We start from the raw sequence: 22,951 nt of genomic DNA, 5'->3' as shown, positions 1-22,951 counted from the left end.
ATTTAATAAAAGTCGTTATTTAATTAATTTTTTCGGTCAATTATTTTCAGCTCAGAGAGTGCTACAGTTCACCAAGAATATTTATCTAAAATACTTCCCATGTTGATTCCATTTGCATTCTAGTTAGAAAAATGAGATACAAGTAATAAAAATCTGTACAGAAAAAATAAAAAGCTTGTTCGATAGTAAATATATATATTTTAGAAGAATGTAATAACATTCGTTGTATTAATATAATACAATAATGAATCATGGAAAAAAATAAAAAATCAGGTTTGCTGATACTCAGATATCTGATATGATGCCATACGATAATATTTTCCTTTTACTTCCGAAATGTACTTCATTCGTTGGACTTCATCAATTCAACAACGCGATCAAATAGCAACGTCTTGGCGTCGATTGCCCATATAAAATCGACATGGTTGAATAAGGGATCTTCCACTCTGTACTTTCCGATCGGATTTCCTAATTCTCTGTACAATTGCTCCACATCGATGGGATCCACCATCCAATCGTTATCAGAGTAGTGAAGGAACACGGGAGCGGTGATGTCCTTCAGAGAGTAGTCGGGGGGCGTTGTTTGTCCATATACTAACAAGTTTCTGACTTGGCCGAAGTCATATTTACGGAACATAGCCGATACGTGTAGCTGACCATAGTGAACTAGCTGTTTGCTAGCTGCTCCCGCTGGAGCATGACCCATGATGACGGGCATCATCGTCTGAAATAAACACCAACAATCATTGCACATCCACCAAAAAATCAGTATGATTTGTATTGTTAAATGTTCCCTCAGTAGGAATACTAGTAGAAGAAATGAAAATAAAGTTAAAAAAGCAACTTACAGTGTTCATCTGATCAGGATTATATCCGCAAAGAATGAAGATAATATTGGTGCAAATTGGTTGAAAGGTTGAATTATCATTGCAGAGAAGCTCTCCAGCAATAGCCGTAAATTCATTACTTGGCAAAAATTCATTAATTCCAATGAGTGATAACAGAGTCTGAAATTTAAGACGGTCAAATTATTGAAAGATGTATTGTAGTTCCAAAAAATATATAAGTGGTTGTAATTATACCACACCTCTATTGTGTCCGCCAACGGAGCCAAATATTTGATTACAGGGCTCTTCAAGTTTGACATGTAAGCAGGAGGAGCAAGAGCTTGCATCGTCTTGATTTTACTATTGTATTCTGGTCTTGTAGATCCCATCACGAAGAAAGAGGTACATCCTTGAGAGTGACCAACGTAGTGTAGCTGAGGTTTACCTGTCTTATCCAACACGTAGTCAATCATGGCAGGGAGATCGTAATACCCAATTTCATTCCAGCTAAACTGCCAAAAAGTGGAATTTGCATCAGGGTCGAGAGTGGCGTGTTTGCGGGAGTAAAAGTTTCCACGAGCATTTCCCATCCAGACATCGAAACCTTCGTCAGATACCATGTAACCTGGAATACAAACATTTATTTTAAATATAAAAATATTTATTAATATAACATTTATTATTATATTGAAATATATACTTTTCTATCGAATGATTTTCTTGTGTTTTTTTTTCAGTTTTATTTATTTTTTAGAATATTTACCGAAGGCACTGTGAGGTCCCATGTTGATCCAGTCTGCCGAAGAACTGAGGAGTCCATGCATGAGGAAGACCACAGGTCTGTCCTTCTGTGGATCCTGTCCCTTCCCGTAGGGGATTCTGTGCATGGTGAGGATGTAGCCATCGCTGGTGGTCACTGTATGAACTTCGGATGGGAAGCCATATTTTGTAAGTAGACCAGGCTGACATGAAGGAAATGATGAAGAATAATTAGGTTATGTTTGGGAAATTGGATATTGGAATTTAAACATCGTAAAATATACACGAGTCCACTGGGTTTTATGACATTACCCGTATTCACAAATCATGTTAAAAGTTTTACCTCGTAACGAAAAATCCATTCGAAAAAGGGATTAGGCCGATCTACACTCGGTTTTAGGATATAGATGGTCGTGATTATTTATTTTAAATACCCTCATATTATCAATATCATCACCTTCTATAGTCAATAAAGAAGATCTACATAAACATACATATGTCAAAAACCCATAGCAAATGAGACTGCGTTCGTTTTTAAATGAAATGCAATGCTAATTTTTGTCCAATTCACCGTGTAAAATTTTATGAATTGTTTATGATACTCGTTTATGTATTTGTTTTCATATTAGTGGGCCATTACGATGGTTTTTATTTAATCTTGAATCGACTATCTGAAAATAAATACACCGGATAAAAATCATGAAATATTGTACGGGTAGGCATTGATATAAATTATCACTGGAAATCTCTAGATGAGGGTAGGAAGGTGAGAACCGGCTTTATATGTTTCTTTTTTGTAAGACTTGAAACTCAAAATCTTCGAGGATAAAGAATTGTAAGAACGTAGCGAAAGACTTGTCAATGAAAAAATTTTCTGAATCACTAGGACTTTCAAAATTGGTGACAGTGATCGATATAATAATAAGGGCTTTCGAGTGGACTTACAACGTCTAACATGGCATCTTCTTGAATGGAAATGTCAATGCGTCCAGCGTCTGATAAGGAAGCCAGATATTCTTCCCCATTGGGAGATTTTCCCCCCAGTACTGCAGTTGCCAAAGCAAGCAACACGAAGATTTTGAGCACCATGTTGTGATACTTGTCTATACTTTCTGCGACTGATAATCCTTGGCCATGTGTACTTTTATACCTGACAATTTGAAGATATCGTACTCTATCGATCTAATTAATATTGATCGATTTATCTGTGAATCTTTGCCTATTATTAAATAAAAGATAATATGCTTCAACACCCCCAAAAACACTTGATTAAACCAGATGTTCTATATTACACAGTATTTCGAATGAGTTGCTTTATTTGATTTATACTTTATAGAAATCCGTGTATACTTATGTATAAAATGTAAATGATGGTTTGTTCAAAATCTCAAATCTCAAGTTATTCACAGATACAATTGAGACATCGAACATGCGAGTATTTTTATCTATCTATGTAAATAAAAATGTGAGTGTTCGTATGTTAAAAATCTTAAACTCAACCTGTCAAATAAAATCATTTTTTATCGCAATGGCAGCGCCATCTGTTGAAGCTTACAACATAATTAATACAAAACATTGTTCATGGTGGACAGTGTGCTTCGTGTTGCTTCATGGATTTTAAATATTTTCATTGCTTCACAAGCATTGTTAAATCAAACATTACAAATGATTTCCTAAATTATTTTTTCATTCTCATTTTACCAGACGCAGCCACAGCAACACGTGTAGGGGTAGAGCTGGTTTTATATAAATGTTAAAAAGCGAAAATCAACAAATCACCAGTTAATTTACACATACTGGGATTTTCAAAATGTTTTGCTCAATTGATACTCGTAATATCGTGAAAGACCAGATCAATCTGAACGTAAAATCTGGCAGTGTCAAAAGTCTGCGTAACCGAATAACATCTACGACTAGATGTATGGATGTAAAGAAAGGTAGGAATGTATAAGGACAGGTGAATGTGGCGTTCCATTCTCTCTGCAGGGGTAGGATTGATAAAAGTATCTAGTGGTATTAATAAAACATTTATTTAATTTATTGTTTCAGCATTAACTTTGTGGTAAGACATGTTACAATGATTAAAGAAACACTTGCTTTAATACCACTTGAGTTTTATTAAAGACTACTAACCAACCTTGACTTACCCCTTCCCCTTAACTAACCCCTCTCCTTATTTATAGAACAGTTTTTTTATCTTATATTTTAGTTATTATTCAGACCTGACGATGGAAGTTTAGGTTTCGAAACTAGCAGTCTTTAATAAAACTCAAGTGGTATAAAAACAAGTGTTTCATTAATCATTGTAATAAAATATTTCAGATGGTATGTTTTTTTTTCAAATTTATAACATGTGTCGTATTAATATAATACACTGATATATAGTATGAAAGAAATCGCTCGTTTGCCGCAATAATATGCACTCCTTATACTTCGAAAATAGGTTTCATTCGTTAGATTTCATCAATTCGACTACCCGATTATATAGTAACTTCTTGGCGTCGATTGCCCATAGGAAATCAAGATGGTTGAACAAGGGATCTTCCACTCTGTACTTTCCGATCGGGTTTCCTAATTCTCTGTACAATTGCTCCACATCGATGGGATCCACCAGCCAATCGTTATCAGAGTAGTGAATAAATACTGGAGCAGTGACTTCCTTGAGAGAATAGTCGGGAGGCGTTGTTTGTCCATATACTAACAAGTTTCTGACTTGGCCGAAATCATATTTACGGAACATAGCCGATATGTGTAGCTGACCGAAGTGAATTAGCTGTTTGCTAGCTGCTCCCGCTGGAGTGTGGCCCATGATAACAGGCAACATCGTCTGAAATAAACGGAAATAATGACGAATTTGAAAATGTAGTTTAAAATAAAGAAATCAAAATGTTGTACATATATTAGACAACATTTTGAGTGTGTCCAAATACTTGTTCACAAAATCTGGATTATCTCCAATTGCAGGAGTTATTTTCATATTTTTTTGACATTTCATCAAAGATGAAGAAGAATATGGAATTATGGGCATTTACGGGGCTAACGACAGTCATAAACTGGTTTAAGTGATCACTTTACACACGTGTAACATTCACCAATTCTACCCATTATTGACAACCACACTACTCAAATTCTTGGATATTATATATATATATGGACCAATTTTGAAACATTGTTCTTGAATCACTAAAACTTCACTAGAGACATCTATTGGTGAGACGTTTCAAAATTGGTTAATATATATAGAACTTCCAAGAATTTGAGTAGTGTGGTTGTCAATAATGGGTAGAATTGGTGAATGTTACACGTGTGTAAAGTGATCACTTAAACCAGCCTATGACGGTTGTCAGCCCCGTAAATGACCAGAATTCCTTATTCTTCTTAATCTTTGATGAGATGTTAAAAAATTGTCTTATATATATATGCATTATTCTTTTAACTTACAGTGTTCATCTGATCCGGATTATATCCGCAAAGAAGGAATAGAACATTGGTGCAAATTGGTTGAAAGGTTGAATTATCATTGCAGAGAAGTTCTCCAGCAATAGCCATGAATTCACTGCTTGGCAAGAACTCATTCAATCCAATTAGTGATGTCAAAACCTGAAATTTAAAACGATCAAAATAAATTATTGATAGAGCTATGTATGTATAATGACAGCAAAATTAAGAGTTCGTAAGTTGTATATTATACTATACCATACCTCTAATGTGTCTAATATCTGAGCCAAATATCTGACTAGGGGGCTCTTCGTGTTTGACATATAAGAACCAGGAGCAAGAGCTTGCATCGTCTTGATTTTACTGTTGTATTCTGGTCTTGTAGATCCCATAACTAAGAATGTGGTGCCTCCCTGAGAGTGACCAACATAGTGCAGCTGAGGTTTACCCGTCTTATCCAACACGTAGTCAATCATAGCAGGGAGATCGTAATACCCGATTTCATTCCAGCTAAACTGCCAAAAGGTGGAATTCGCATCTGGGTCAAGAGTAATATGTTTGCGGGAGTAAAAGTTTCCACGAGCATTTCCCATCCAGACATCGTAACCTTCATCAGATAACATATAACCTGAAAAACAATTTAAAATATTTTCATTTCTTTGGGATTTAAAGCAGACAAATTTATCATCAGTTATCATAATACTTATATCGTAGTCATACAGGAGAAAGTAACCAAGTGCATTTTTTACGAAAACGTGATTATAGACTATTTGATTTCTGACTAGCTTAATATTGCCCTTAAAAAATCCCAAAGCGATTTTAAACTTGGAAGTATAATATATTGACTTGTTAAATATGACTAACTGCATTGATGTTTATTTTCTCGCCGAGCAAAAGTGACTTAAATGGCACTCCTGAACATTTTACGTTTTGTTAGTTGGTCACTTTCTCCTGTACGACTACGATATATGCATCATTAAAAAAAAAAAGCAAATACCAAATCCGCTATGAGGTCCCATGTTGATCCAATCTGCCGAGGAACAGAGAAGTCCATGCATGAGGAAGACCACGGGTCTGTCCTTCTGTGGGTCCTGCCCCTTCCCGTATGGGATTCTGTGCATCGTGAGGATGTAGCCATCGCTGGTGGCCACTGTATGGACTTCGGACGGGTAGCCATATTTTACCAAAAGACCTGGCTGTCAATAGAAAAGTGTTCAATACATCAAATGAAAATTACATTTAATCAATATCTATTAAAAATATCTTCTTTAATTAATTATAATGACCCATATGCCAAAAAAAGTAACGAATGCGACCATTTTCGTTAAGTTCAGTGAGATAACAATGGTAATTTATGTCCGATTTACCTGCGCAAATTGTATGAATTGTTTATGATGTATTTGTTTTTCTATCAATTTTCCATTATTATTATTTTGGCGTTATCTTTAATCAAAAAAACAGAAACCAAATACAATAGATAAAATTCATGAAATATTACACGGGTAGGTATTGATATACTGAAAAACTTTTACGTTTAACGACGGCTTTTACGTTTGCTTTGATGTTTTAGACGCATGGGTCCTGAGCCCAGGTGATTTACTAGAAAATATAATGACGTTAACTGGATGAGGGGGTGAGGAGGTGAGAATAGAGGGTGAGGATAGAGGAGGTGAGAACCAGTCTTATCTGATTTTTTTGGTATAGACTTTTTATTTCAGTGTAAAACGAGCATATATAGCTACAACTTGTAAACCAAAGAAATTCGAAACTCATCGTCTTCGAGGACAATAAATTGAAAGAAGGTAGAGAGAGACTTCTTGAAGAAAAAATATTTCTGAACCAGGACTTTCAAAACTGGTGACAGTGATAGAAATAATAATAAAGAGTTTCGAGTGGACTTACAACGTCTAGCATGGCATCTTCTTGAATGGAAATATCAATGCGTCCAGCGTCTGATAAGGAAGCCAGATATTCTTCTCCATGGGGAGATTTTCCTCCTAATGCTGCCAAAACGAGAAACACGAAGATCTTGAGCACCATGTTTTGTGATACTTGTTTACTTTCTGCGACTGATAATCTCCGGCAATGTGTACTTTTATACCTGATAATTCGAAGATATCGTCCTCTATCGATCTAATTATATTGATTAGTGATACTTTACCAATTATTTAATGAAATATAAATGCTTTAACACCCTCATACACACTTGTTTGACCTACTGTTCCATATACACAGTATGTATTCCAAATAACATCTCCTCATACATACTTGCCGATTGTTTCAACTCCTAACCTGACCGCTTTCAAGTATTTGGCATACCTGATCATGCCAAGTTTTTCTCGGTCTTCCTCTGCCCCTTTTTCCAATAACATTCGCCTCATATATTTATTTTACCGTTCTTTCCTCACTCGTTCGTTCTATATGTCCAAACCATCTCAACACACCTTTCTTAATGTTCTTATAAAAAATACTTTTTTTAAATTTTTTTATTAAAAAAATAAAGATATTTATAAAATTAAGACTGAGTTAGGGAATAGTAAAGAAATAATTAATAAAATACTAGGAAAGGTTTTTCGAGGTGGTTTTATTATGTGAATTGAATGGATTAGTGAATGACTAAGAGAGGACATTTGGCAAATGTGAATGCAAGAACTACTCGGCACAACCAAATGAATCTGATCGTGTCGAAATCCTATGCAACCGGAGGGCATGGACGACTAGATGCATGGATCTAAAGAAAGTTTGAAGTGTATCAGGACAGATGAGTGTATCGTTTCATCCTCTCTGTCAACCTAGTAACCTTATCAACCTAAGATGGTCGTAGTACATAATAATTAAACATTTCCGGTAGGTAGTACTTTTTTTTATCAAAATCATAACGTCGTATTAATATAATACATGAATATATATCGCTCACTCCTTTCAACAACGTCATATATAAAAAAAACTTGATTTTTCAGGAGAGTGTTTTTAAAATTGATACATATTATGAAATGTATTAAAAATAAATATCAAGCCACTTATTGATTACTGTGCAACAGATCTTTTTAGGTAAGACCTGAATGTGTTTTCTCCATTTGAAAAATATTTAGTATATTTTAAAAAAATAATAAAACAATACCTATCGAAATGCAAAAACAACACTTTCTGCCCTGTACCGGGTAAATATAAAGTTAAAAATATGCCGCTTTTGCTGGGATTATTTTCATTTTCCGGGCATTCCGAAAACATGCACAATTGAAAATCGATGATTTTTTAAAAATATATATCGTTGTTGAAAGGAGTGAGCGATATAATATGGAAGAAATCGCTCGTTTGCTGCAACAATATGAATTTCCTCTTTACTTCCGAAATGCATTTTAATCGTTAGATTTCATCAATTCCACAACAAGATTAAATAGTAACTTCTTGGCGTCGATTGCCCATAGGAAATCAAGATGGTTGAACAAGGGATCTTCTACTCTGTACTTTCCGATCGGGTTTCCTAATTCTCTGTAAACTTGCTCAACATCGACAGGATCCACCATCCAATCATTATCAGAGTAGTGAAGGAACACTGGAGCGGTGACATCCTTGAGAGAGTAGTCAGGGGGCGTTGTCTGTCCATATACTAACAAGTTTCTGACTTGGCCAAAGTCATATTTGCGGAACATAGCCGACACGTGTAGCTGTCCATAGTGAACTAGCTGTTTGCTAGCTGCTCCCGCTGGAGTGTGACCCATGATGACAGGCATCATCGTCTGAAATAAACGGAAATAATAACGAATTTTATAAACTGAAATAACTTTGTTAAAACCACTTTTTTCTTGATACAATTTAACCTAGCGGTTTCAACAAGAACCTTGTCATCATCAGGGTTTATATTAATTAAAAAACATTAAAATACTCTCACCAAAAAAACTTCCACACACTCCGTAAAAATCCTAAAATATATATATATATATATATATATATATATATATATATATATATATATATATATATATATATATATATATATATATATATATATATATATATATATATATATATATATATATATATATATATATATATATATATATATATATATATATATATATATATATATATATATATATATATATATATATATATATATAAATATATATATATATATATATATATATATATATATATGTATATAAATATAAATATATATATATATATATATATATATATATATATATATATATATATATATATATATATATATATATATATATATATATATATATATATATATATATTTATATTTATATATATAAATATATATATTTATATATATATATATATATATATATATATATATATATATATATATATATATATATATATATATATATATATATATATATATATATATATATATATATTTGTGGAATATAGTGTGGAAGTTTTTTTGGTGAGAGTATTTTAATGTTTTTATTGTTTTTGAATTAATATAAACCCTGAAGATGACAAGGTTCTCGTTGAAACCGGTAGGTTAAATTGTATTATGATAAATAATGGTTATAACGAAGTTATTTCATTTTATAAAGCTTATAAAATGTGCCACAAATTATCTGCGGAAAACATTAAAGAAATAACGAATTTGTAAATAAATATTAAATATAAAAATCAAAATCATTAAAATATGAATGCGTTCTGTCAACTTACAGTGTTCATCTGGTCAGGATTATATCCGCAAAGAACGAATAGAATATTGGTGCAAATCGGTTGAAAGGTTGAATTATCATTGCAGAGAAGCTGTCCGGCAATCGCCATGAATTCGCTACTTGGTAAAAACTCATTAATTCCAATGAGCGATGTCAAAATCTGAAATTTTATACGGTTAAAATAATTTTTTAAAGGCTATTATTTCAGAAAAAGGCGTTCGTAATTATTATATTATATTACGAGTATAACCGCACCTCTATTGTGTCTGCCATTGGAGCCAAATATTTGATTACAGGACTCTTCAAGTTTGACATGTAAGCGGGAGGAGCAAGAGCTTGCATCGTCTTAATTTTGCTGTTGTATTCTGGTCTTGTAGATCCCATCACGAAGAATGAGGTACATCCTTGAGAGTGACCAACATAGTGTAGCTGAGGTTTACCAGTATTAAGTAACACGTAGTCGATCATGGCAGGGAGATCGTAATAACCGATTTCATTCCAGCTAAACTGCCAAAAGGTGGAATTCGCATCAGGGTCGAGAGTAGTATGTTTGCGGGAGTAAAAGTTTCCACGAGCGTTTCCCATCCAGACATCGTAGCCTTCGTCAGATACCATGTAACCTGAAAAACAATTCGAAATATTTTCAAATCAGTGGGATTTATTGCGAATTGTGTCATCAATTATTATTATTACAATACATACAATTATTACAATACAACATTCAAATTTATAAATACCAAATCCACTATGAGGCCCCATGTTGATCCAGTCTGCCGAAGAGCTGAGGAGTCCATGCATGAGGAAGACCACGGGTCTGTCCTTCTGTGGATCCTGCCCCTTCCCGTAGGGGATTCTGTGCATGGTGAGGATGTAGCCATCGCTGGTGGTCACTGTATGAACTTCGGACGGGTAGCCATATTTTGTAAGAAGGCCAGGCTGTTAAATGAAAACAAAGGTTAGTTTGTATATATATATATATATATATATATATATATATATATATATATATATATATATATATATATATATATATGTGTGTGTGTGTGTGTGTGTGTGTGTGTGTGTGTGTGTGTGTGTGTGTGTGTGTGTGTGTGTGTGTGTGTGTGTGTGTGTATGTGTGTGTATGTATATAGTTACCTAGGTTATACGATAACCTATATAACGAAACAATGTAAGTGATTTTAATGCTTCTAGTACATTGTTATCAGTATTAATTATGATTTATAATTATTATTTACATAACACCATATAACTTACAAAATATTTATTCGCTGTCAATAATGATAATAATTTTTAATTATGCCTATTGATATCAATCTTATTTTTATAAGAAAAATGTTAGTTATGCAGCTATTAATAAAATGTACAAAATAAAAACAATTGTATCGCTTAAATCAGAAATCAATCTGGATTAAAATGTTGTTTGGAATAAGTCTTATGATAAGAAAAAACGGATTTTCATAACTAATCCTTTTTAAAGACTCTCGGATTAGTTTATCATGAGAGAGTACCTCTGTAACTATATTAATTTTATAAAAATGAGATTGCTAAGTTATTAAAAAAATTATAATTTATTTAATGCATTAAAAATATTTTTATAAATAGGGAATACCCAAAACATATACCCGACAATCACTACAGATATAGCATGAAATAGGTATTTTTGATGTTTGCCTTTTGCAAGCAAAGAGCTTTCCAGTAAAGTAGTTAAATTTTTTAAATACTAAAAATAACTAATAGCCCAGTTTTTTGTGCAAAATTATCTCAAGGACCCTATTAAACGATGATTTATATTGAAATACGTTTGACATTAGTAAATTTTCAATTTCACCTTTTTATAGGCCCTTACAATATATCTTTTATTTCGCAAGCATATATATATTATTAGGTATTATTCAAAAGGTGGAATAGAAAATTAACCGTTGTTAAAATTATTTTTTTGTATCATCGCTAAAAACTACCGCCCTTAGGATATTTTTTCAAGTTTTTTGATCAATTTTAATTATCTTATATATTAAATGTTTCTTTGGAAAGCTCTACGGGTGCCTTTGCAATTATCTAATTTACCTAATTCATACCTTCAGTGATTGTCTGGTACATATTTTGAATGTGATCCTTGAATATTTTTTTTTCGTTAATAATTAATGCTTATTTTATTTAGAGACTGCGAAGGTAAACTATTGATTAGGTCCAAGGACTATAAAAGAGTATTGAAACCCAGGAAAACTGATATTTTTCAAACTATAAATGAGTATTTAAAATGGTTGAAAGTTTCTAAGAAATAATAATTAAAAGTGGACTTAAAACTTACAACTTAAAAGTGAACTTACAACTTACAACTTAAAAGTGGGCTTACAACTTACGACTTAAAAGTGGACTTACAACGTCTAACAGTGCATCTTCTTGAATGGAAACGTCAATGCGTACATCGCCTGATAAGGAAGCCAGATATTCTTCTCCGTGGGGAGATTTTCCCGCCAATACTGCAGTTGCCAAAGCGAGAAACACGAAGAACTTGAGCACCATGTTGTGATACTTGTTCAATTTCTGCGACTGAAAAATTATACGGTTAAGTATTCTTTTATACCAGAAATATGAAGATGTTATCCCCAATCGATCTTACTAATATTGATAAATTTATCTTTGAATCTGTATGGTTTAAAAATGATAACATTATTTAATACCCCCCATAAAACATGCGTAAAAACTACTTGAAACTTTGTAATACATTATGTAGGTTTTTTTATCAATTTAATTATCATAAACATACTTCACATGAACATATTTTTTATATAACTACTTTACTTCTGTAATTGCACGATTTGAGAAATAAAATACGTATAACGATATTTATTTCAAGTGAAAGAAGTTCCGCCTTAAAAGGTATTTTAAAACTATCGATATGTGAAGTGTAAATACGTAATTCATTAGTGTCTTTGAATGTCAGCCCTAAATATTGGTATAGTTGTACCTTTATATACGTCAAGCTTTATAGTAAAATGTTTTCAGATTCGGGCTATTATGTTTCAGGCGCAATAAAAAACAGAAAAATGGGATCTAGCCAGCTAAAATTGGCTCATTTGAAAATAAATATTGTTTTCTTTATTATTATTGGTAAAAAAAAACGTAGTTTTAATACAATTTCAAGAAAGGGGTTATTGATTTCCTTTTAAACAAACTATTGATATAAACTAAGTTTATAAAGAAACGTAAATCACAAAAATGATAAAAAGCAAAAAAAATAGGTTTACAGTAGTTTTTTTTTTAAATCACCTTAATAATGCACAACCGCAAAACCTAAAAATATAAGATTTAAAAAAAATAGTTAAACACCATATATATTTCTAAATCAATTTATAATTTTAATTACAAAAAGCAATGTTTGACCCCCCTTTTTACTGTGTTCAAAAGTTTTAAAAAAAGTCCTTATAATATAAGATACAGACTCTAACTTTACAAATCACGAATATCATTTTATGTTATTTTTTTAGTTGGTTCTAATAAAAATTAATTTGTATTATTTATTGATTCGGCATTAACTTTGTGGAATGACATGATTATTTTATTAAAATTAAACACTTGAATAATCCACTTTTTCGAGTTTAATTTTTATTTACGACTAGTTTCGAAAACGACAATTGTTTTCATCTTCTGGTAAAAATTATAACTGTAATAATTAATTAATTAAATTAAGTTTTCATTTGTACCAGAAGATGAAAACAATTGTCATTTTCGAAACTAGTCGTAAATAAAAATAAAACTCGATAAAGTGGATTATTCAAGTGTTTAATTTTAATGAAATAAAATTAATTTGATTCACAAATAATGAAAGTAAAAGTTTTAAAGATATTTTCATGGCTAAATAATTAATTAAAGCTAGCTTTTATTTATTTTTAATGTAACAAGAGTAGATCAAGAAATAAGATAACCGTAATAAATGAATTTATCATACTTACTTGGAATTAGAAAGCTTAATATAAATATATAGATTAATAGCTGCATGAAAGTTTTAGAAGGTTTGCAAGGATGAAGTTTAAATACCCAAGAGTTAATTAATTTCTTGTAGAAGATGAATATGAAAAGAGTTTTTTTATGTTTTCTTCAAATATTGTATTCTTTTGATTCTTGGCATATTAAAAAAATTCTCAGTCCTTAGTTATTTATATCTTTTTTTATATTTTATGTAAAGTAAATCATATGACCTGAATATTTAATCAATAAATAATTTTATTAACATGATTAATTAATTAAAATTGATTTTATCACAATATAAAACTATTATTAATAAAAAAAAACATTCACGTATAAAAATGTTTATTTTGACAGTTAATAGTAAACTTAACATTATGTATTAATATAATACAGAAACCATATAAGTATTATGAAGAAATTTCTCGTTTGCTTTATAGCAATATAAATTTCCTCTTAACTATCAAATTGTTTTTTAATCGTAAGCTTTCATCAAGTTGACAATGCGGTTGTAAATTAGAGTCCTGACGTCGATTGCCCACATGAAATCGAGATGGTTGAATTTGGGATTTTGGACCCTGAATTTTCCCTGCGGGTTTCCTAGCTCTCTGTACAACTGGTCCACATCAACGGGCTCCGCCATCCAATCATTATCAGAGTAGTGAAGAAACACGGGAGCAGTGACGTCCTTAAGGGGGTAGTTTGGAGGACTGGTTGATCCATATTCGGCCATGTTTCCGATCAAGCCGAAGTCGTATTTACGGAACTTAGCCGATATATGTTCCTGTCCATAGTGGACCATCTGCTTGCTCGAAGATCCCGCTGGAGTATGTCCCAATATGATAGGTAACATTGTCTGAAATAAACATCAATCATATCATCAAGTTTCATATTTTAATTTTATAAAATATTTTTTTCATCGATAAAACACGGTATTTGGTTATTCTAACAACTTACGGTGTTCAGAAGGTCAGGGCTAAATCCACAAAGCAGGAACAGAATATTGGAGCATACGGGTTGGAACCAGGCGTTATCGTCACAGAGAAGATGTCCAGCAATTGTCATCAGCTCAGTACTTGGCAAGAACTCATTAACACCAATGAGTGATGTCAAAAACTACAATTTCAAACGATTACAGTTAAAAGAAAATAAATAATTGTAGCGGCAGAAAAAAAAAGGTTTGTAATACGACATACCTCTAATGTGTTCGACATCGGAGCTAATAATCTAATCAATGGACTCTTCAAGTTTGACATATAAGCCACAGGAGCGAGAGCATGCATCGACTTAATCTTTTTATTGTATTCGGGTCTCGTGGATCCCATCACGAAGAATGAGGTCGTTCCTTGAGAGTGGCCAGCATAGTGTAGCTGAGTTTTTCCCGTTTTGTCCAACACGTAGTCAATCATGGCAGGGAGATCGTAATAACCGATTTCATTCCAGCTAAACTGCCAAAATTTAGAATTTAAGATTGCGTCTGGATTAAGAGTGGTGTGTTTGCGGGAGTAAAAGTTTCCACGAGCATTTCCCATCCAGACATCGAACCCTTCGTCAGCCAACAGGTATCCTGGAAGAAAATATGAAGATTTGTCATTGTATTGCACGCGCATTGTTTTTTTATAGGAAGATGTGTAAAATAAGACTGTCTTGATATTTACCGAAGCCACTGTGAGGTCCCATGTTGATCCAGTCTGCCGAAGAGCTGAGAAGTCCATGCATGAGGAAGACCACGGGTCTGTCCTTCTGTGGATCCTGTCCCTTCCCGTAGGGGATTCTGTGCATGGTGAGGATGTAGCCATCGCTGGTGGTCACTGTATGAATTTCAGCTGGGTAGCCATATTTTTTCAGAAGACCAGCCTAAAAAGGAAAAAATAACAAAAACTTTACATACCAAAAATATTATATATTTTGTAGAAGAAAAAGTTTTCCGGTGAAATACGAGTACATATAAATGATAAAATAATGAGCGACAATTTTAAGATAGAAAAAAATTTAACTTAATTTTTATTTTAATAAAATTATGTTATTGATTATCGTATGACGCCACTACTTTACAATAACAGATAACACACTAATAGATCGTTATCAAAGATAAATAATAGTTGATTGATATTATCAAAATTATTTTTAATAATATGCGAAAAATAATTAGAATTTCTTGGGAAAATATTTTTATAATCTTTCAAATAATTTAAATCGAATATTTATGGGATTATCGTTTTTAAATGCCGACAATTCGATAACACGAGGGAGTGAATGTTAATTTTTCTATGGTAATTGCTATAAATTAAGGTGATATTAATTTATCATGAAAGTTGTGATAATAGTAAATAATATTAATGTGATAATCCTACAAAGAAGCAAATCTCGTATTACACAAACGTAGATAACTAATAAACCTATCCATTGAATATACGTACATGTATTTTTTACATACACGTTTTTGGGGAAACGCATAATATATAAAATAAATAAAATACTGACAATCAAGCTTTTTCCATTTTAAATATTTAACAAGCCATCAAGGTTTCATCGTCACCATCGTCCAGCCTGACGATATCGGTAACGACGAAACTCGATTGTAGGTAAAATAAATTATGTGGAAAACCTATACAGTTGTTTTTTTGCTATCTTTCTTCTATATATATTTAGCGAGAAAACCCGAGAAACTCCTAATTATTACGCAATGTTTAGTTTAAAATACGAGTATATGATTTTTTTAAATATCGTTTATGAACGGATTTCATAAGAAGTAGTTTTTTCATGTGTATGTTTTTTGAAATCTCGCCAGAGCTACAATTATGGTGAAGGTACCTACTTCAATTAATAAGACATGTTAACGATACTAAAATTATAAAGATGTCTTCTAGCGCGAAAATTACTAGATCTAGAAAAATGGGAAGGAAGAGCATTGCATAATTATTAATAAAATATCAATTAGATCGAGGAAGAACAACATCCTCGAGATTAAGAAGCTGCTAGATTGCAATGGAAGCAATAAAAAAAATATTTAAAAAATCAATTTTCAACATGACTACAGTGGCAAAATGTTTGGTATCCAAAAAAAAAGATGTCGGGCACTTACAGTGTCTAATTTTGCATCTTCCTCAATCGAAATATCGATGCGTTCATGTTTTGATAAAGCCGCAATTAATTCTTCCCCATGAGGAGACTTTCCTCCCCATACTACAGTTATGAAAAAAAGAAACACGAAGAACTTAATGACCATGTTGTGGTAATATGTTTGAATTCCGCGACTGAGAATGATCCAATGTTGGCATCATTTTATACTCAATACGTTGGTATTATCATCTGGCGATCTCGTTGAGATGATTAGACTTATCTATCAGGTAAAAGAAGATTAAATATTCAAAAGTAAGTGCGTCAAAATACTTGTGATCTTTAATACCTACAAGTACCTACCTATATTATAAAACAAATGCGTCAGGTTTCCCAAAAATGCTTCAAAAATTGTTGTCTAATAGTTATATAGATAAACTATAACGTACGATAGTAGCCAAACTAATGAATAAAACATCCGCTTCTAACTTTGCCATTCATCAATTTATCGATTTCGAGGGATTCGTATTATGTAAAAGTAAAATATCAGAATGTTCTAGAATTTACTTATTTTACGCTTAGAATTTACTAGATGCTAACTTAATTACAAAAGTTAACTTGAATATTTTAAACATAGTTTATAAACATTTTTAACGAAATTTAAAATTGTTAAGTTTATCACCAAGTTAGGAATATACTACCACGAAGTTGTCTTAAACTATGAAAAGCTTTCTTTCAATTTCAATTTCATAATCATTATCACTTCATTTGGTATAAATAACGTCGGAGATAATATTATACAGGGTAAACTAAGCTAACTTCGTGATACTAAACTTTTTTTTTGTTAAAAAAGTGTCAAGTATTTCATTTTCATTGATTTATTGTGTGATTTAAAAAACAAATAATGCGAGTACCCAATTATTGAAAGAGAAGGAAAAATGTTCATTCGCTGAAATATTTCAGCGAATGAACATTTTTCCTTCTCTTTCAATAATTGGGTACTCGCATTATTTGTTTTTTAAATCACACAATAAATCAATGAAAATGAAATACTTGACACTTTTTTAACAAAAAAAAAGTTTAGTATCACGAAGTTAGCTTAGTTTACCCTGTATAATATTATCTCCGACGTTATTTATACCAAATGAAGTGATAATGATTATGCTTGAATAATATTAACGTAAGTTACTATTCGTTTATTCTACCCTTATCCACACCAAATGGTGGACAGATCACTGTTATTAAGGTGCAGTGTTAATTAATTGTGCGTCCACCTCCGTAGTGTAATGGTCAGCACGCTCGGCTACCGTTCTGGAGGTCCCAGGTTCGATTCCCAGGGGGGGTAAAATAAATATATATTAGTGTTTTTTTCACTCAAACATTTATTCAATATGACCCTGGACTGGTACGCCCGCCTCCATAGTGTAGTTGTTAGATCTTTTGACTTCCGGACTGGAAGTCACGGGTTCGATTTCTATGGGGGTTAGGATAAATATTTGTGATTATTCTTTGAAATTTAAATTTTTTATTTGTCACACCCCTGAAGCGCAGGACTGACCATCTTGTCTTTATCTTCTTCAAACCTCCATCCGCACCCGATGGTGCATAGGGCACTGCATCACATAAACGCAGTGTTATCTTGATCGTTAATACACGAAGGAAAGGTGATGATAGTATAAAATAATATACCCAAGTGATTTTGTCACTGTAATATTTATTCAATACTTGTCTTTATACAATTAATTAATGATCGACTAAACATTACATCTATCTGATCCAGTGCTCTATGCACCATTGGGTGTGGATAGGAGTCTGAAGAAGGAGATGAATAAAAAACAAATTAAACAAAATCGTGTATTTACAATTATTTTATTGTTATTATATTAAACAAAAATGATATTTAAATAATTAAAAATATAAAGTATGTAGATATTTATGAGGCGAATATGGTTTGTAATAGAAGCAGAGGAATAATGACAAAAACTTGGGATGATCAGGTTTATCAAATACTTGAAAGTGGTCAGTTAGGAGTCGGAATAATCGGCGGGTATGTATGAGTAAATGCATGAATGTGGAAGATGTGAAGATTATTAATATGGCGTTCTATTTTCTTTGCCTACCCCTGTGGGAAAGTGGCGTGATGGGAAGTGTTTGTATAAAGTAGATGCACTGATTTCGCCATTTTGTAAGAAATCTGTGAACATCTGAAAAGTGTTTAAATGAGAGTGTCTTGGGAAATAAATCCCAGCACTTTGAGTGTGTAAATAACACGGTGAATCAGATCGTTCTTATACTTCCAGATGATATCGTCTTTTATTGGGTTTTCCTGGACTGTATGGCAATCCTGATTCAGTCTTTCGATACAATCTTTTCGGTAGCTGTGCAGTTTGGCATTTTCTTGACTTACGAAGTACGACTTGTCGGCAGAAGTCTGATCGTGTACAGTTAGTACCTTTTCCGTATCATGGAACGCTTTGGAGTATACCAGCTGGGATGTGAACTTTGGAGAACGGTGAACGTGGCGAAGAACGTGAAAGAAGTCGGGAATATCGTAACTATACCCGTGCGCTTGTTGAAACTCATCTAGGAAATAGACGTGGTTGATATTGAACGATGTGAAGGATCCTTTCTTCACAGAAGGAATATCCTGTATTCTGCGCATCAGCGAGCTCCATGTATAGTCATTCGACGGCACAACGACTTCGTCTAAATCCAAAAAGATTACATACTTGTAAGAGTATATATTTTTGTACAAGCAATCATTATAAAGAAGAATATCGATGTTTTGCTGTTGGTTAGAGTTTTGAGATAGGTAGTAATGTCTCAGCAGTGGTAAATTGGGTTTACCTCCAGGTAAGCTATAATGACTTATCTCGGCTTTTCCCAAGGTCGTGTAATAATTCATGACTTTTGTGATGTTTTGATGAGACTGCAGGTTGTAGAAGAGTACCTTGTCGGCTCCCAATAAGCCGAGAAGTTCCATCCATTCGATCAGCCTCGGAGACGTGTCTTCCAGCAAACTTCGCCCATTGACGCACACGGCGAACTGTTTTTTCGTCTTGGGTACATTATTCGTGACATGAATGAGGTTGGTTGCGTTCTCGCACATTTCTTTGACTAGCGATACGGCCACAGGGTTCAGTTTTATTTTTTCATCTGGGATTTTGCAGCTGATAATGTAAGGCTGGAGTTCCCCGGATGTGTAACCCCCCTCGATTGGTGTATATTCGTGGTACTTGACAATTGCGGGTTCAAATATACCTTCGAACCATATCTGGCAATAGGTAGGAGTATTAAGAACAGCTTTATCGACCAAAGCAACAATGCGAATGAAGGGGCCGATTGGATATAATTTTCTGGAATCGTAATACGCGTTATAGAGATAAAATACCGCTTTTCTGGAGATTCGCAGTATTTGCCAATAAATTTGATGGTTGTGCAAGTCGAGAATGTACGGAAAAGCGGCGCAAGTACCGTTTTTGTAAAACATCTGCAGTCGTTGGTCTAGCCTTTCTTCGCAATAAATGATGGGGGAGTTAGAGAGAAGTCGAGATATTTCTCTAATTTCTTCTTGGTTCGTGGGAGGTTTCCTCCGGTCCAGTCGCAGTTCCGGAGACGTGGGCGCGGAGGCCCGAGAGTTCCGCATCCGAGAGAGTCGCAGGTCCAGAGTCAGCAGCGTCAGGAGCACCCAGCATCCCAGGACTATCAGTACCCATCGTATCACCAGCCGAGTGAAAATCTGGAAATATGAAATACCATTCGAGTTCAGATTTTTGCTAATTGCTTTTTTCTTCAAGATCGGCCGAAGCATTGGCAAGAAAGATTGGCGACAAACTACTGAATAATAACCCAGAAATCTAGAAGAAATATAGTGTAAGAATCCATTTAATTTTAATTAAAACAATTGCGGTCCCCTGGTTAGCGCGTTTAACTATTATACAAAACGTTTATTAGTTTGTTAGTTTTTTTCGGACTTTTACTTATTTAACCTTGCTTTCATGTATTTATCGATCTATCGATTCGATACACCGCCTTATGCACCATTAATTAGGTGTGGAAAAAAGTAAAAAAAAAGAAGAAAATTATAATCCTATTAGTTTCATTATCTCCCGATTTGTGTATTGAGAACAATCAAACATAAATCTTGACGATAATTAATTAATTAATTACATTGTTTCGTTTGTCTTATTCTTATGGTTGTCATATATAAATAAACGCCTACCTCATTTGATAAATCGCAAATAAATCCAAGATAAGAGTACGTTACTAGTAAACTACTTCATCAAACAACGTCATTGCTCGAGATAACATCATCAAGTGGTATGATAAGTAAATGCGTATTATTTATAATTAATTTATATATAAAGACACGCTTTACCTTTAGAAACATGAGGGGTGTGACAATTTTTATAAAATCGTCATGTTAGAGAAAATTCTGGTCGACAGCAATAGCAGCGCATAACCAAACGCTCGGAGACATCCACTACGACTGGAAAATAATGGAAATTAAAATTATAAGAACGACAGTTAAAACTAATGTTAGTCACGATCTGCTACCCATAAACCTTATTGTAACGGGCATTTTAATGACCTTTATCGCTTTAAAATAGGTCGAAAATCACCGCGACCGACTTATAGAAATACCCAATCCTATGCCCTAAATCTTATACTCAATAATTACATTTTCGATGGGAATTTTTTTAGCCTTCTACTCCTTCCAACTCTTATCCACACTCAATGATACATAGGGCATTGCATCATATCGACGCAGTCCAGTCTGGTGATAATCGCTACATGTTTAAAAATAGTATTCTATTATTGTATAGAGAATAGGAATTGACATAGTGTGAGTGACATGCATAATATACATATTCAATCAATACATATTGATACAATACACAGTGCATATTGATAAATACATATGTAATTTTAAACTCATTATTTTAAGTAATGGAATTTTTACGCATAACAATACGTGTAGCTACTTTTTTATGGTCATTTGTGGATAAATAATAATTAATAAATTAAATATATATGTACAATTAATATTTAGCAGGTACTAATAGACTCTAAAACACAGTTATAATCAGTGAGGAATTAAACCCCGGGTTAGATCGCAGACCATGAATTATCCCATTAAAACTATCATTTGAGAATAATCTATGTATATTTTTGAATGCATAAAAACAACCTGTATATTTTGAATAATAACATATTATTATGATGTCAAAGTAATTACACAAAACCCACTCATGACATACGTGATTGCTAGGGAATTTTTAAAAATAAATAATCAAAAATGTTATTTATCTATACGAGTGTGGATACAATCTATGTAAATAAAAGTTCTTTTAAATTCTTAAATCTTCTTAAACCTATGACAGGTGTTTTTACCTGTGACAGGTAAAAATATGTATTTTTTTTTTATAAACAGTGTTTTTGACCGCAACAGCAACGCTTTTTGTTGTTTTGAATATTGAAAGCATTAACTTTGTGGATCATATTGATATATTATTTTGATAAATAAAAATACTTTGTTTTTTGATCCACTCACATTTTTATTAACAACCAACTAGTTTCGGCAACAACCTGTTGCCCTCTTCAGGGTTTAATTTATGGCATAAATTAAACCCTGAAGAGGGCAACACGGCTGTCCAAACTCAAAACACAGTAAGGGACAATGTTTTTGTAGTATGTTTTTTTGCATTTTTGGACTAAGTAGATTCTACTTTGTCAAAAAATGCAAAAAAAACGTACTACAAAAAAAATGTCCCTTACTGTGTTTTAAAATTGGACAGCCGAACAGATTGTTGCCGAAACTAGTTGGTTGTTGATAAAAATGTGAGTGGATCAAAAAACAAAGTATTTTTATTTATCAAAATAAAATACGCTATTTGTTAACCGTAACAGCAGCACACGCAATACTAAAAATTGCTCATGGCGGACTGCGTGTTTCTTGACAACCAAGCATTATTTAAGAAGCGTGCTTTGTCTTTTCTTTTTTTCCATTTAACCAGACTGAACCATACCAATGCGTGGAAACGAGCATTTGTTTAAAAAAAATTCTGATAATCGACAACACAAATAGTCAATACTTTGTGGGATTTAACAACAAGATATTCTTGGATATCCTTTCCCACAGTTATGATCTTCACCATGACGCTATAGAATGTATCCAAAATTATTATTAACTATTGGTTATATAACCAAATAAAAGCTTTC

The 22,951-nt window shown here is 32.8% G+C and overlaps 4 protein-coding genes across 5 annotated transcripts; all 4 read right to left on the bottom strand.

The window, feature by feature from the left end:
• Positions 1 to 290: 290 nt before the first annotated feature.
• Positions 291 to 2,675, bottom strand: LOC148304696 (lipase 3-like). Its single transcript, XM_088267838.1, has 5 exons — positions 2,532 to 2,675; positions 1,591 to 1,789; positions 1,088 to 1,452; positions 849 to 1,007; positions 291 to 724 (listed from the first exon to the last, which is right to left on the bottom strand). Exons 1-5 carry the CDS (start codon positions 2,673 to 2,675, stop codon positions 344 to 346), a joined length of 1,248 nt encoding a protein of 415 aa, XP_088123964.1. The 3' UTR covers positions 291 to 343.
• Positions 2,676 to 3,916: 1,241 nt separating this feature from the next.
• Positions 3,917 to 7,089, bottom strand: LOC148304695 (lipase 3-like). The gene is made up of 5 exons (XM_088267841.1): positions 6,927 to 7,089; positions 6,022 to 6,220; positions 5,288 to 5,652; positions 5,028 to 5,186; positions 3,917 to 4,413 (listed from the first exon to the last, which is right to left on the bottom strand). Exons 1-5 carry the CDS (start codon positions 7,062 to 7,064, stop codon positions 4,033 to 4,035), a joined length of 1,242 nt encoding a protein of 413 aa, XP_088123967.1. The 5' UTR covers positions 7,065 to 7,089; the 3' UTR covers positions 3,917 to 4,032.
• A 1,020-nt stretch (positions 7,090 to 8,109) lies between these two features.
• LOC148304694 (lipase 3-like) lies at positions 8,110 to 16,831 on the bottom strand. Of its 2 annotated transcripts, XM_088267790.1 has the most exons (8): positions 16,755 to 16,831; positions 15,328 to 15,526; positions 14,866 to 15,236; positions 14,627 to 14,785; positions 10,438 to 10,636; positions 9,956 to 10,320; positions 9,702 to 9,860; positions 8,110 to 8,764 (listed from the first exon to the last, which is right to left on the bottom strand). In XM_088267790.1, exons 2-8 carry the CDS (start codon positions 15,449 to 15,451, stop codon positions 8,384 to 8,386), a joined length of 1,758 nt encoding a protein of 585 aa, XP_088123916.1. In that variant the 5' UTR covers positions 15,452 to 15,526; positions 16,755 to 16,831; the 3' UTR covers positions 8,110 to 8,383. The 2 variants fall into 2 exon arrangements, with proteins under 2 accessions (XP_088123916.1, XP_088123917.1); XM_088267791.1 differs by lacking the exons at positions 8,110 to 8,764; positions 9,702 to 9,860; positions 9,956 to 10,320; positions 10,438 to 10,636 and adding an exon at positions 14,145 to 14,525.
• Positions 15,514 to 22,887, bottom strand: LOC148304693 (uncharacterized). The gene is made up of 5 exons (XM_088267837.1): positions 22,870 to 22,887; positions 20,185 to 20,468; positions 19,577 to 20,085; positions 19,291 to 19,435; positions 15,514 to 15,526 (listed from the first exon to the last, which is right to left on the bottom strand). The coding sequence occupies exons 1-5, from the start codon at positions 22,885 to 22,887 to the stop codon at positions 15,514 to 15,516; spliced, it is 969 nt and encodes a 322-aa protein (XP_088123963.1).
• Between the last annotated feature and the right edge of the window lie 64 nt (positions 22,888 to 22,951).

This window comes from Brachycentrus maculatus, unplaced genomic scaffold, assembly GCF_059751285.1.
Source record: "Brachycentrus maculatus isolate JH-2025_06_01 unplaced genomic scaffold, ASM5975128v1 h1tg000306l, whole genome shotgun sequence".
NCBI lineage: Eukaryota > Metazoa > Arthropoda > Insecta > Trichoptera > Brachycentridae > Brachycentrus > Brachycentrus maculatus.
The sequence above is the reverse complement of the archived record's forward strand: the minus strand, read 5'-3'. Positions and strand labels throughout refer to the sequence as shown.

Bases quoted from the DNA above. Each gene is read 5' to 3' on its own strand.
- LOC148304693 (XM_088267837.1), bottom strand. The intron at 20,086-20,184 runs GTACATTCTCGA...TTACGATTCCAG, and splicing joins GGTACTTGCGCCGCTTTTCC to AAAATTATATCCAATCGGCC. The intron at 19,436-19,576 runs GTAAACCCAATT...TTTTGGATTTAG, and splicing joins TCATTATAGCTTACCTGGAG to ACGAAGTCGTTGTGCCGTCG.
- LOC148304694 (XM_088267790.1), bottom strand. From the start codon at position 15,451: ATGCACAGAATCCCCTACGGGAAGGGACAGGATCCACAGAAGGACAGA. The intron at 10,321-10,437 runs GTATTTATAAAT...ATTGTTTTTCAG, and splicing joins GGGGCCTCATAGTGGATTTG to GTTACATGGTATCTGACGAA. The intron at 9,861-9,955 runs GTGCGGTTATAC...ATAAAATTTCAG, and splicing joins CAATGGCAGACACAATAGAG to ATTTTGACATCGCTCATTGG.
- LOC148304696 (XM_088267838.1), bottom strand. From the start codon at position 2,675: ATGGTGCTCAAAATCTTCGTGTTGCTTGCTTTGGCAACTGCAGTACTG. The intron at 1,790-2,531 runs GTAAGTCCACTC...CCTTCATGTCAG, and splicing joins AAGATGCCATGTTAGACGTT to CCTGGTCTACTTACAAAATA. The intron at 725-848 runs GTAAGTTGCTTT...TGTTTATTTCAG, and splicing joins ATCCTGATCAGATGAACACT to ACGATGATGCCCGTCATCAT.
- LOC148304695 (XM_088267841.1), bottom strand. From the start codon at position 7,064: ATGGTGCTCAAGATCTTCGTGTTTCTCGTTTTGGCAGCATTAGGAGGA. The intron at 5,653-6,021 runs GTATTTGCTTTT...ATTGTTTTTCAG, and splicing joins GGGACCTCATAGCGGATTTG to GTTATATGTTATCTGATGAA. The intron at 5,187-5,287 runs GTATGGTATAGT...TTTAAATTTCAG, and splicing joins AGATATTAGACACATTAGAG to GTTTTGACATCACTAATTGG.